Below are 13,651 nucleotides of genomic sequence, written 5' to 3'. Positions count from 1 at the left end.
AGTAAATAAATAGAACGCAATATTAATACATGTTCTTCTTATTATTAATATTTCGATTAAAGTACAAAGTTTTTGAACATAAGAAATTTAAGTGATTATTGGATGGAAATACTAAAACCGTGTTAAATTGCTTTTGTTCAAGGATACTGAATTTAAAAGATATTTATAATTTTTTTTACATTCGCTGGCACATAATACATATTGTAATTCTGTGTTTAAAAAAATGTATTTCATACTCTCTGTTAAATTAACCCATTGACTTATTATAATGATATTCATTTTATTAATTGCAATAAAGTACAAAGTACATTTTTTATTTTTTAAATGATAGTAAGACAATGAGTTAATAAGAATATAGAAATATAACTTACAAATGAATCAATGAAAAATTAGAAAATCTAATATTAAAGAGTAAGGATCTCGGATGCTCGAGATTCCAGCAGACGTTCCATTGAACTAACATCTTTGCACCATCCATCGAGTCGTTGAACCATTCCAGCTATTTGAGTGCGATCTAATACACGAGGTTGTACCCATGTCATGTTTACCGTTCCGGCCACCTGATCAATAGCACCACGGACCAACCCTTGTGCTAGAGCTTTCATTACTAATAATTCTACTTCGCCAAGCGGTAAACGAGTTTCTTGAGAAATTTCCGCGAATGTTAATTGTCTACAATGAAATAGAAATACTCAATGCAGATTTCAAATAATATTAAACATCATAACTTAAACCAATTATTGTTTTTCATTTCATGTCTTACAACTTTATAACAACACAAACCTATTGTTAGCTTGTCGTTTGAAGGTCATTTCCATAAGGCATAATAGAGAAATCTTTTGCCTTAATTTTAATTCTTGGGCAGCTAAATCTGCAACTTTGCTCCATTGTGGTTTTAATTTTTCTAATGCGGCAATATCACCAGCATTGAAAGCTTGTAATAAATCAACTAACCAAGAATTTGGTGTACCTTTCAAGGATTGTAAAACTGGATGAGCTAATAATTCCCCAAGATTATATACTCCTTCACCTAAAAGAGCAGCTAATCCAAGGAAAAATGCATGCTGCTCTTGTTCCTGTCTACTTAAACTATTTAGATCAATACAACCTAAATATCTAAAACATAAAGTTAAATTTAAATAATAAATTAATTATAGTGCTAAATAAATGAATTATAATTTGTAGTCATGAAAATACCTTAAAGCAGTGCGGTAGTATTCAGCATGTTTTCCTTGAAGACGATATAGACGACTGGCTAATAAATAAAATCTACCATGAACTGTAGTAACACCATCAGCATTATCTAACATAGCTTCAACTTCTTCTATAATCTTTTTTGCTTGTTCTTGATTATTTAACTTCTCAAGTAAAATTTGACCAGTAAGAACCTTGCACAAAGCAACAGCTTCATTGTTGCTTTTAACCTTAGCCTCAGTTTTTTCTAAAAATTTGATTGCTTCTTGTTTGTCTTGGAATTGTTGTATTACATATGCCAGTATTTCTACCAAAGATAATGGGTTTATCCTGTACACCAAAACAGATACATGTTATTAAATTATAAATTTTTATAAAATTCTTATATTACTTCACAGAAGTGAGGTTATGAAAAAGTTTTGAAAAATATATATATTGTACTTACTTGTTTTCGAAGGTAGATAAAAAATTTACATATAACTGTATCAAATTATCTCCCTTTTGAAGAGCTGGATTTTTCACAAATGTTTCTAATTTAAGTGTCAACTGATGCCAAAGCCTGCAAGTCATGGAACCGTGAATGGAGATTTCTGATCATAAAATTCTTACGTCTTCAAGTAATTTATAAAATATACCTTTTATTATATAGTTCTTCGAGCTGCGCCCATTCAGTAGCCAATTGTTTGTCAGCAACATTTTGATTTTGGCTTAAATATGTGTTAACGTCCTTCGGTACTACGGTTGTCGCCATCTTTAACAACAATGACTAAAACTAAAACATGAAAACGAATTAAGATATTCTCCAACGTGTTGAAAAAGAAATTTGAGGCATGTTTACACTGGTCAAGTAATTGGTCACAGTGTATGTCGTCCACTATTCGATAGAGTGACTAATTTGGCTGCATTGGTTTACCATTGATTTGTAAAATGCAATATTTTTAATTATTGGTTTTAATCTCTTAAGCAGATTGTAATGTTGTTATTTGAATGACATTATGATTACGGAATACTCTATCAGTGGCAATAAAACCTGAAAACTGTATATTTTATGAATAGAAATAATTTTCGTTCACAAAGTTAGGGTGGATTTGCATTGAAACTAATGAATACGGGGAAATACCTGTTGATGCTCGTCTAGCAAAACAACAAATTGCGTTTGCTCTCTCGGATTTCTGACCATGTCATTTGAAATTTATATTTTTTTATATACATAATAGAAATACTCCCTTCGTCGCAGTACAGCAGATCACTTTCGTTGATTCTACGCATGTGAACTATGATTACCTTGAATACGCTTCGTAACCAAAGTAACACATGTGCATTCTTATAACATTCCTGATGTGGAACATGTATACCTAGTGACTTTTTATTTAGCATACTTTCTTACATTATTATTATCTTTTTCATATGCTTTTCCTGGATCTGGAAATATATGGCCAGAGTGTAAATTTAGTTTATATACAAATAAAATTTAAAAACACTTCAACCGAATTTGGATGTTTAAAATTTTCAAGGATATACTTCATCTTTATATTCTTAGAGCTATGTATTTGTTCTGTTCATATATTTTTGTTCTCCATGTATATGGTCACGAAGTGTAAAATAAATCGTAGATTGACATCACGCGATGAAATCTGCAGAATAAAATACGTATTGTAAATTGTTATTGAATTAGTAAAATACAATATATAGTCAAAGTGGCAGTTGTTACTTATATGTTCAGACCAAAATAAGATATTATTTTTATATATTAATCTTAATCCTTCAGTATGCAATAATTTATCATAAAGTAAACAATTGTGTTTCATAAGGCCGGTTATTCCCGGTGAATTATTTTTTTTAATCCATCATGAAGTGAACAAGTTTAACTGATCAAATTTGTAATATTTATAATATTATTATTGCATCTAATATAATGGAAAGAAGTATTAATTTTTACAGTTGAGTTTTGTTGTTAAAGAAATGAATATCTGGAAAATGTTTTGAATTTCATAAATGTATATTGATATTTTATAAGATTTATAAATAGATATGAATATTTAAAATATTAAACATGCAGAAAAATCTAGCAGTGATTAGCGTGTTACTATCACTTTATATTAATATAGTTATTTCTGCACAATTTTTGACATATTCTCCCATCGTTATTGATGCTGATTATAAAAGGGAATATAATTTTACCATAAATAGTACTGTTGAATATGTTTTTTTATACCCTACTAACAATGTAAGTCTTACTGATTTTTCTTTTCTAGATTAATTTTGTTTTAATTTTTCAAATTTCTTATGTACTGTGTATATTTTATCATTTTCAGGTGACTATGTTAGAAACTGCTAGATTAGAGGTTGAAAGCAATGCTACAACTGATTTCCCTATTATTGTGGTAGTACGTCAACAGAAAGGAATTCTCTCATGGCAGATTCCACTTGTAGTAAATAGTATTTATTTTAGCAATAAAGCATACAACAAAACTGCTAGAACTTTGTGTTCAACTAAATTTTATCGAAGCGACTCAGAAAATCTAGATGAATTTATTAGTGTTAGTTTATCTACTGGTAGCCACCAAAATATATTATTTAAGCTTAATATGACAGAATTGTTAGATTTTTATTTAAGGTATGTATATTATTGGATATTAAAAATGAATTGATGCAATGAACCTGGTACAAATAAATTTTATCTTTGTTTGCGAACAGTCCTGGTGATAAAAGGTTAGTAGAGATTTCTCCATCTCAGCCCATTTATTATGGGTATGTCTTTCCAGGACAAGTAGAAAGTTCTTCTGTGATTGTTCATATCGAATCTGATAGTGATATATGTATGACAGTTTCAATACAAAATACATCGGTAAATACAGTTCACTGTAATTTTTAAATGAATATAATAATATCGAATCATAAATATATTTGTTTTTCAGTGTCCTGTGTTTGATTTAGAAAGGAACATTGAATTTGCTGGTTATTGGCAAACTGTAAGTCGACAAGGTGGTATTACAGTGCCAGTAAGTATTTTTTTAAATGAATAGTTATTTTAAAGATATATAATGAATCAAGATTAAAAATAATTATCTCTATCAAACTTATTCAGAACTGTTAATTTGTTTCAGAAAGAAGCATATCCATTGGGATTTTTTGTTGTACTTGTAGTAAAAGGTGATGATACTGATTGTTATGGAGTACCTAATATGATTCCTGCGCGGAATAAGAACGTGACATTAACGATAATATCCAGTATTACTAAACAAGATTACATTATAGCTTCAACTACAGCCATATCTATTATTTTTATATTTTGCTTTATTTATGTCGTAAGTATAGTGGTATTCAAAATTAAAGAAGGTAAAAAAATCAAACAAGAGTTATTACATCAAGAATCTGATAATATTGATGAACCAATACCAAGTCCATCGACAATAGAAGAGGTAAAATATTGTATGAAGGTAGAAAAAGAGTAGTTCTTACATAGTAACTGTGCAATCATTTCAATTGTATTTTAGACTGGTCCACGTCAATCAGTGACAATAGAAGAAGACTCATCTTTAGATGAAGATGATATTGATTTAATGGAAGATTCTCTTTGTGATAAGGAAGTAATACGAACGAAACTTGTACTTTCAGTTTGTGACTTGGCTCGAAAAGAACCGAAAATTCTTAGACATAAATCTCGATTATATCTATATTATTTAATAACAGTGGCTATCTTCTATGCATTACCAGTTGTTCAATTGGTAATAACGTATCAGCACGTGCTTCATGTTACGGGCAATCAGGATATGTGTTACTATAATTTTTTGTGCGCTCATCCATTGGGATTAGTCTCAGATTTCAATCATGTATTTTCAAATTTCGGGTATATCATGTTAGGTTTATTATTTATATTCATAACATACTCTCGAGAACACAACGAATATGATCGAGAAAAAAACAAATGTTATGGTATACCACAACATTATGGGTTCTTTTATGCAATGGGCACTGCACTTATTATGGAAGGAATACTCTCGGGAAGTTACCACATATGTCCAAATCGAAGCAATTTTCAATTTGGTGAGATGAAAATTATTTTACATTAACGTTTTATGTTATGTTTTTCGTATTATTAATTCTCACAATCATATTATCCACAGATACCAGTTTCATGTATATGATAGCGGTGCTTTGCATGATCAAGATTTATCAGACTCGTCATCCGGATATAAATGCTCGGGCACCAGTTACATTTGGTGTCTTGGCATTAATCATTCTTATAGGTCTTATAGGAGTTTTGAATGGTTCCATATATTTCTGGATTCTATTTACCATTGTGCATTTATCAGTTTGTCTGTTCTTAACCATCCAAATATATTTCATGGGCCGATGGAGGTGCAAAGGTTTACTAATAAGATTAATACAGGTAATTTCGTATGTTTGATTTAATTTTTTCCATAGTGTATTCGATAATTTCATATCAATTGTTTTATTTTATATAATAAGATTATTGAATTTTAGTATACTTACTACCCAAACTTTCAAACATATAAAATAATTTTCTGGTTTAAAAATATTGAACAATAAATATATTAGGATTCAATAATCCTATCATATTTTTCTTTTAAATATTCGCCAATTATATTAATTTCACCACAGCATGCCACTTATTTCATATATTTTCAGACCTGTAAACATGATGCCCGTTCCGGAGCTAGAAATTTGTTTCGACCCCTGTATCCAGCACGATTTATAATGCTTGTTGTAGCAAATTTATGTAACCTTGCTCTTGCGGTATTTGGAAATATACGCCATGATAAAAATTTCGCAACCTTCTTGTTAGCCATATTAATGTCTAATTTAATTTTATATACTACTTTCTATATTATAATGAAGGTATGTACAAATGTATGAGTATCTATAAATTATGTGCATATCATGGATTAATCTATTTTGTAACATTTCAGATTTGTAACAAAGAACGGATCCTTCTCCAACCAAAAATGTTTATTATTCTATCCATCTTGTTTTGGGCTGCAGCTTTATATTTTTTTGTACACAGAACTATCTCATGGGCGTTGACTCCAGCTCAATCCCGGCTTTATAATCGATCCTGCGAACTCCTAAACTTTTTTGATAGTCATGACATATGGCATTTTTTGTCTGCTTTTGCGATGTTCTTTTCATTTATGGTATTGCTTACTTTGGACGATGATCTAGTCGATGTACATCGAAGTCAAATACCAGTCTTTTAAGGGTGCTTATACGAATAAAAAGGGTATATATACCATTCTTTCATTTTTTATGTTTTTATGACTATATGATCGTATATAATATACATTTGATCTGGATATTAACGAATTAAAAATAGTATAAAATATATATGTATATATAAAGATCGTATAGTAACTGTTTCATATTAAATGCCTTTATATTAAATTTCCGTTAAAACAAATTCACAAAACTATATATTATTCCGTTATTCTTATCGAACTGTAATTTCTAAGGATCAGTTTTGATATTCTTGACATCTCGAGTGAAAAAATAGTATACTTAATACTTTAAAACTTACCCCCATCGATTCTATTATCGACTAAAAGTTGGGACAATGACGTACAGTACCAAGCACAATAGATTTCCCTGTTTTCCCTATATCGCCATTTTTCTTAGAGAAATATACTTGGTACTGTACATGTATAATAGTTGTTCGGTAGAATTAAACTCAACGAACAAACCTTTTTTTCTAAAAATAAATATATATATATATATATAATATAATTTCTATATTCATGAATACACTTATCATAAACAAGGGGCACACGTTGCCACGGTTTAGGAGACGGCAGTGATACTGTCTGACACCCGATAGCATCACCGTTGAACTTTGATAAGACACAAGTTCTTTGCTTTCTATCGTCAAGCCACACTATCGATAGACGCAATGATTAACCGTTTCAAAATTAGACTACTCCCGTACAATTAGCTATTAACAAGAATAACGAGTGTCTGTACAATTAATTCTAACAGAGCTACATACACCAGGTACGCAGATAGACGAAGGGACTTTGTAATTTGAAGAAATATTAGGATGAAGCACTCGAATCATTATGGTGTTCCTGAGTGGTCGTTTCGATTTGCGACAAAGTTCTTTGCAGTTCTGTTCGCTCTGCTGGTTGTAGCCTATGGGCAATTTCTAAAATTGCGTTTAATCTCATTTCCGGGCAGGCTTCCAGTGCTTCTTTGATTCGTGAAACAACCGCGTCCTGTTTCACACAGGTAATGTTACGTGAAACGACACTGTTTTCGTCCTGACGTTGTTGTTCCAACCAGACTGCCGCAGCCTCGTCTTGATCCCACAGATAGGACTCGGTGGCGCCTTTGTCTTCTATAAACCATCTACGCAACGTTGCACCGATTTGTCTGACGTCCAAGCTTCGCTGGGTGGACAGAATTTCTTCTCTTATTTCATCTTCTAAAAGTCTTCTTCTAAGACGCCAATAAAGTAATCTACGCGCTCTTCGCCATGGAATAATGTCATGAATTGCGTTCTTCTCAAACATTCTTTCTGGTGTATCGTGGAGATCAGCAAAGTGGATAGCGACTTGATGATACATGGGTTCTAAATTCACTTCTCTTTTGCGTATTTGACTTTCAATTTCTATCCTTTCTTCCGGTGAATTTGCAGCGGATAATTTTTCCTAAAAAATAATATGTTGTTATAGTTATCATTAATACAATGGCAATAGTTAAAGATTACGTACTTTGAGTTTTTGGATAATGCTGTCGGTCCTGTGCATAGCTTTAATTATATCTTTAGACCTAAACTTAATTTCTACTATGCCACTAGCTTCCAGAACTCCGCCTCTACTTGTATTGTCGGCAAACATTTCCATGTAACGAGGGTTTATTGTTGGGTCAACTACTGCCCAAGCACCACCTCTTAATTCTCCGTTTGGTGGGATATACACGAATATTGGTTTACTATATTCTCTTAATCCATCGACGATATAAGCACCGAATTTCACAATTTGCTCGTACATATCTGTGAAAAAGATATTTCTTGACAGTGAAATAGAGAAAGGGATAAAATAAGTATCAAATAAATTGATAACAATAAATACGTACCCTTCATTCCACCAGAAAATCCTCTCCAATTAGCAAAAATAAAAAGTGGCAGTTCTTCCTTTCCAAAATCTTTAATAGCTTGAGCAGTTTTGTACGCACTGTCAGGGAACCACACCTGTCCTGCTTGAGATATTGTTTTAGCTTCTGAATCCATATTGGCAGGATCTGCGGGTAAATGCAATTCAACAGTTCTAGTTTCAACCGCAATAACACCACAAGGAATTCCACCTAGCCTAGCGCGTCCAGTTACTACAGTTTGAGCCCAGGGTCTCATTATTTCCTGGAAATAATATTAAAGATATTAAAATACTTAAATTAAATTTGTTTATTATGGATAAATAAGAATAATATCAATATAAAACTTAGCATACCTGCCAAGAACCACGATCAAAGAATCCACTTTCCCAACTGTTCGTACCATTCTGTGAATATTTACCTTCCAACATCCATCTTGGATCATAGGCTGTCTTAGTAGGAACATAACTGATTTCTCTGTCGACTGGATCAGGAAGTGGTGATGGTAATATTGGAAGAGGTGCACCTTTATATTTAGGGACAAAGCTTAACCATCGTAAAGCTGTCCCAACGCCATCCAAGTCTCTTGGATCAGTCGTGTGTGATACTCCATTGTTATGCATAATTTGAATACCACCTAATTGATTGTTGCTCGCATATACTTCACGACCTAATACAGTGTTTAATGCTTTGTAACCAGTTAAAATAATGTGTGAATTTTCTATCTGTATAACTCTCTGTCCAAGACGTAACAGGTAAGCTCCAATACCAATTGCTCTACAAGAAACAATGGAAATGGTGACGATCTCTTCGTAGGCTCTAGATGTTTCCCCGGCGATCATTCCGGCGTATTTCAAATTCTCTACACCAAGACCATCATCTTTACCAACAATATCTGTAATTTTATAACGAGATTCTCCGCGATCTTCGATCAACGAAGTCTTTACCGAATTAAACGGTGCTAGACGCGCGTAATCATCTGGCGTCAGGTAGATATATTTGAAACCTTTTTCCGGTTCATTATCGTCTTCCCAAGCGATTCTAAACAGTCCCTTCACTTCTTCAGCTAATCCAATACGAGCCCCTGAATTTGCAGAGAAATATATCCTAGGAATACCAAGCTGCCTGGCTCTTTCCGAGGCTCTGCAAAACACCAAATCTTCTTTCGGGCCGAAGGAACCGATTAGATGAGTTAAATCGTTGGCGATCAATATAACATCTCTTCCAGATTCCGGATACTCTGGCGTGTAAAGCCTCAGCCTCCAAGCAACCATACCAACGTTATTTTCGCCGGGTAGACGCTTCTGTTCCACCAAATGTTCACCCTCCAGTACCAATTCCACGCAGTCCATGACAGGATTTGGAATAGTTATGTCGCTATCTGGTCTTTCCTCTATGTACTTATGCCATAGCTTCTCCGTCTGTTGTCTGAACATGTCCGGTAAATCGTATACGTAGGTCGTGCCAGCACTCTGCGCTTGGAACCGCTTTGCTTGAAGGTAATCTTTGGTTAAATACGGCGTGGAGATCGGTAAACCGTGCATAGGTCCTGGTCTCCAGGATTTGTTCGTCGCGGAAGGAAAAGATTCGAAACGAACAACGCCAGTCTTTGGATCAGTTGCTTCTGTGTAGAGATGTAAGTCTATACTGTAGCCGCTATCGTTGGCGATGCACAAACGTAAGGTAGACGTGGATTTTCCTGGCGCTGGACGAATGGTCATTTTGATCTCGGCGTGACGCACGCGTAACTTCCATAATCTTGGACCGTACCTAAGCACCATGCTTGTTACGCTTTCCTCTATTCTCACCGGGTCCATGATGACCGTTGGCACGAAGTTGAGGAAGATATGATTGCACTCTGTGCGTTTCGCGAGCGGATGCGAGAACGCGACTTCCAATTCGTCCATAGCCTCCAAAAGGACACGTTCACCCTCGTTGTGCAGGTAATCGAAGCTGGCTTCTTTGGTTATTAGATCGGAGTGTCTTATAATAGAACGGATGAAGAATCGGTAATCCGTGACTTGCTGTCCTTTAGCAACTTTAGCCTGGCCAAGGTACAGGTGCATCTTCTGGTTTGAGGTTGGTAACGCTTCTAGATCGTACGTCCTCATTCTGTTCAATTCCAATTGGAAGGCACAAGCGGGTTCCAGATGTCGGTAAATTTTATCTTCGACGAAGCCGTCTCTCTGACGGAACGTGAAGAACTTTGGTACTTGTCTTCTCTTCAGAGCAGCGAATGTTACTCTTCTGATACCACGGGATATCAGTTCATCTTTATTCGTAGCGCACCAATCTCCGAACAACCTTGCCAGGGCAGCGTCGTCGTGATTGTTTTTCTCTTGGACGGCAATGCTCAAGATGTGCACAGGTTCTGAAGGTCTTTCGCCAATTTCTACCGCCGGTACTGGAGGAGGATCGGCGATGCTGAGAGACACGTTTATGGAAGTACTATGTCTCGACTCGCTTCCAGCTGCGTCCACCGCTTCCAGAACTTTAGCCGAAACAGAAGTAGTCGAGGATAGATCCTCCAGGAGATCGAGTATCTCGTCAGAATACCTGACGAATTGTTCCATGTCTTGGAAGGCCGCCATAGCGCCAACTCTGTGATTAACCGGTGACTGATTCTGTCGATTTGGATGATTATTAGGCAGCAGGAACTGGAAGTGTACCAACGGCACTTCACCCGATAATTCCAGGTGTTGCAGGCAAGTCAACTCGTAGCTGATGTACGCTCTTCGCACATAAACTTCCAAAGCGGCGTTGCAAACCGCGCGGTTGGTATGGTAAAAGAAATCGTGCAAAATATCGAAGATGGATGTCTCGGAGAGAATCAACTTCTGCAGGTTTTCCGGATGGAAGTCGTGGCCGTACATATCCACCGCTGACAAGAATATCGACTCCATTTGATTGTGCCTCAATTCGTAGGCAGGTTGATGGGCAGCGATTAAAACTTGTCTGGCGCGTAAAGCAACGCGACTGTGTTCTGTTCGATTTAAACTGGTCAGTTCCGTCAATGTGCTCGATAGTTCATCCGTGAGACCAGGTTCGTTCGCCCAAAGGTGATCTATGAGCATGGTTACCACAATGTTTTTCTTGGTGACTTGATTATGACTGAAGAGCATGGCTGTTACCGTGGCCACGTCATCTTTGTGCTGATCTATTAAAGCAGAGACACACTTATCGTAATGACCCTGTTGGAATTGACTCTCGACGGTATAATATTGTCTGAGAAGTTCGTGTACGGCAGTCTTCATTCTTCCGCGTATTCCATTTCTATATCTTTGTACTAACTGCACTATGGCTTGTGTGGTTAGGAAGAATACGTCCCGTTCGGATCGCTTCGAAACAGTCGCCGCATGTCCATCGATTACAGCGGCAATTTGTTGGCTAGGAAACTGAGCCAGAACGGAAGTTATATTTCTTTCGTACAACGACATCAGTTTTCTGATCTTCTTTTCCACAGAAATCGGAATTCTTCCGGATATCGTAGCGATCACTTCTTGAAGTTCAAGCAAAGGTAGACTAGGATCGCGTAAGGAACTCATGAATTTCTCGATCAATTCTCGTACCCGCGGCAGATGGTACGGGTCTGGTAAACAATATCCTGCTAGGGTATTCTCCAAAGCGTTTCTATATTTGGCGTGAAGATGATTCAATTTCTCGGAAACAGCAGGAGGTGCGGTTTCTGGGAATTTACCGGTATAGTCTTGAGCTTTCGTTACCAAAGACGGATCATCTAATTCTAAATGAGCGATGAGAGTACCAGCCTCTAAAATGGCACCTGGTCTTTTGACGTAGAAAACGCTACCAGCTTCGCTCGCTGTTACCGTCATTACCATTTTCATAACCTCTATTTCCGCGTAAGCTTGTCCAGGGTTAACATGACCACCGTCTTCGACTAAAAAGTTGATCAATTTACCAGCTGACGGTGATCTTAACAGAGAGGGATCATTGTCTTTTTCAAAAATGCAAGTCTGATTTCCTATGATAATTCTATAACGATCAACCTCTTCTCTCATATAGGTGGTGAAACTTGCACCATCTAAAGAAAGTAGCAATCCACCGTCTGATAGTTGATGTACATCAACTTCTCTATAGGAACCGTTCATGATAAGGAAGTAATTATTAGGACCTGACTTGGCAGCTTGTAATTTATATTTATATCCATCGTTGATCAGTTCAACCTGAAATACAATGATTACTAAAATTTTGTATAGATAATAAAGCGGCTTAAAAGTATACAAAGTGAAAATTAAGAAGAGGAAAAGATTTAAATTATATTAGAATACACGAACGAACTTACATCAACAACATTGTCTAAATCGTTGCTAGCTTGTATCTGTCCCTTCTCCAACGCAGTTTGGAACCCAGTAAAAGCGGCAGTGATCGTTCTATCGGCGATATGAAGCGCACCGCAGGTTACGGCCAACAATACATCCGGTTTATCGCTTTTGACACGTTCAGCGATCAATAAATCAAGCCATGCTGTATCTATGTTGTTCTGCTGGAAGGAATCAGTCTCCAACAACGTGATCAGATACTCGACGGTTGTTCTAAAGTCACCTCTGATGCTTAACTCTTTCAGAGCTATGACCAAATTCTCTCTAGCTTGATAACGATCCTCGCCCCATGAGAAACAATGCCCAAATTGTGAATCAGCAAACTCGTGAAGACCTCCGGATGCCGCCACTGAGAAATAACCCCAGACATTCTTCGAGGAACGGAAGTTTAATTCTTGTACGGTTCCAGAGCTTGGCTTAAAACCTAAAATACACGATAACAGATTTATTAAGATTGGATTTTATTATGCAACCAATCAAAAAATTAACACGGTGAATGTTTTACCTTCATCAGGATTTTCACTAGTAATTCTTGCGGCTATAACGTGACCCCACGGTTGGGGCTTATGTCGCGGTTGATCGAAATCGATGACAGTATCACCCCATGGACTTTCACCGTACAAAAGACGAATGTCTTTAATATGGTGGAGTGGTAAACCCATGGCAATTTGAAGTTGAGCAGCAGGTAGATTGACATCGGATACCATCTCGGTACAAGGATGTTCTACTTGAAGACGTGGATTTAACTCCAAAAAGTAGTACCGTCCAGAAGTGTCATAGAGATACTCGACAGTACCTGCGCTGACATACCCAACCATTTTGGCCAATCTTACAGCAGCCTATCACAAAAGAACATATAAGAACTGTTTTACAGAACGAGTTATCATTTTAAGTCAAAATTATCGAGATAGCTTTGTCTGAATACAGTAGTAACTGAAGATCTACCTCGTACGATAGTTCCAAATAAAGCATGACAGTTTTATAAACAATACACATTTTAAGATATATAA

The 13,651-nt window shown here is 35.9% G+C and overlaps 3 protein-coding genes across 14 annotated transcripts in view; 1 reads left to right on the top strand and 2 right to left on the bottom strand.

Annotated features, from left to right (window-relative positions):
- Nucleotides 1–260: 260 nt before the first annotated feature.
- Nucleotides 261–1,984, bottom strand: Rpn9 (regulatory particle non-ATPase 9). Its single transcript, XM_003704922.3, has 5 exons — nt 1,830–1,984; nt 1,640–1,753; nt 1,198–1,524; nt 784–1,116; nt 261–672 (listed from the first exon to the last, which is right to left on the bottom strand). Exons 1-5 carry the CDS (start codon nt 1,943–1,945, stop codon nt 405–407), a joined length of 1,158 nt encoding a protein of 385 aa, XP_003704970.1. The 5' UTR covers nt 1,946–1,984; the 3' UTR covers nt 261–404.
- Nucleotides 1,985–2,741: 757 nt separating this feature from the next.
- On the top strand, nt 2,742–6,459 carry LOC100874897 (SID1 transmembrane family member 1). The gene is made up of 9 exons (XM_003704923.3): nt 2,742–3,421; nt 3,510–3,811; nt 3,892–4,042; nt 4,113–4,196; nt 4,302–4,616; nt 4,692–5,241; nt 5,322–5,587; nt 5,848–6,057; nt 6,129–6,459. Exons 1-9 carry the CDS (start codon nt 3,248–3,250, stop codon nt 6,414–6,416), a joined length of 2,340 nt encoding a protein of 779 aa, XP_003704971.2. The 5' UTR covers nt 2,742–3,247; the 3' UTR covers nt 6,417–6,459.
- ACC (acetyl-CoA carboxylase) overlaps nt 3,890–13,651 on the bottom strand; it is a 31,195-nt gene continuing 21,433 nt past the window's right edge. For all 12 annotated transcript variants that reach the window (XM_076529526.1, XM_012288991.2, XM_012288997.2 and 9 more), the window contains 6 exons: nt 13,147–13,480; nt 12,605–13,065; nt 8,658–12,485; nt 8,287–8,566; nt 7,923–8,203; nt 3,890–7,859 (listed from right to left, as the gene is read on the bottom strand). In XM_076529526.1, coding sequence (XP_076385641.1) covers nt 7,245–7,859; nt 7,923–8,203; nt 8,287–8,566; nt 8,658–12,485; nt 12,605–13,065; nt 13,147–13,480 — 5,799 coding nt within the window. In that variant the 3' untranslated portion in view covers nt 3,890–7,244. The remainder of the gene's footprint in view (nt 7,860–7,922; nt 8,204–8,286; nt 8,567–8,657; nt 12,486–12,604; nt 13,066–13,146; nt 13,481–13,651) is intronic.

Source organism: Megachile rotundata, chromosome 1 (genome assembly GCF_050947335.1).
Source record: "Megachile rotundata isolate GNS110a chromosome 1, iyMegRotu1, whole genome shotgun sequence".
NCBI classification, from domain to species: domain Eukaryota; kingdom Metazoa; phylum Arthropoda; class Insecta; order Hymenoptera; family Megachilidae; genus Megachile; species Megachile rotundata.
Note: the sequence above shows the minus strand (reverse complement) of the source record. Positions and strands in the feature narration are given on the sequence as shown.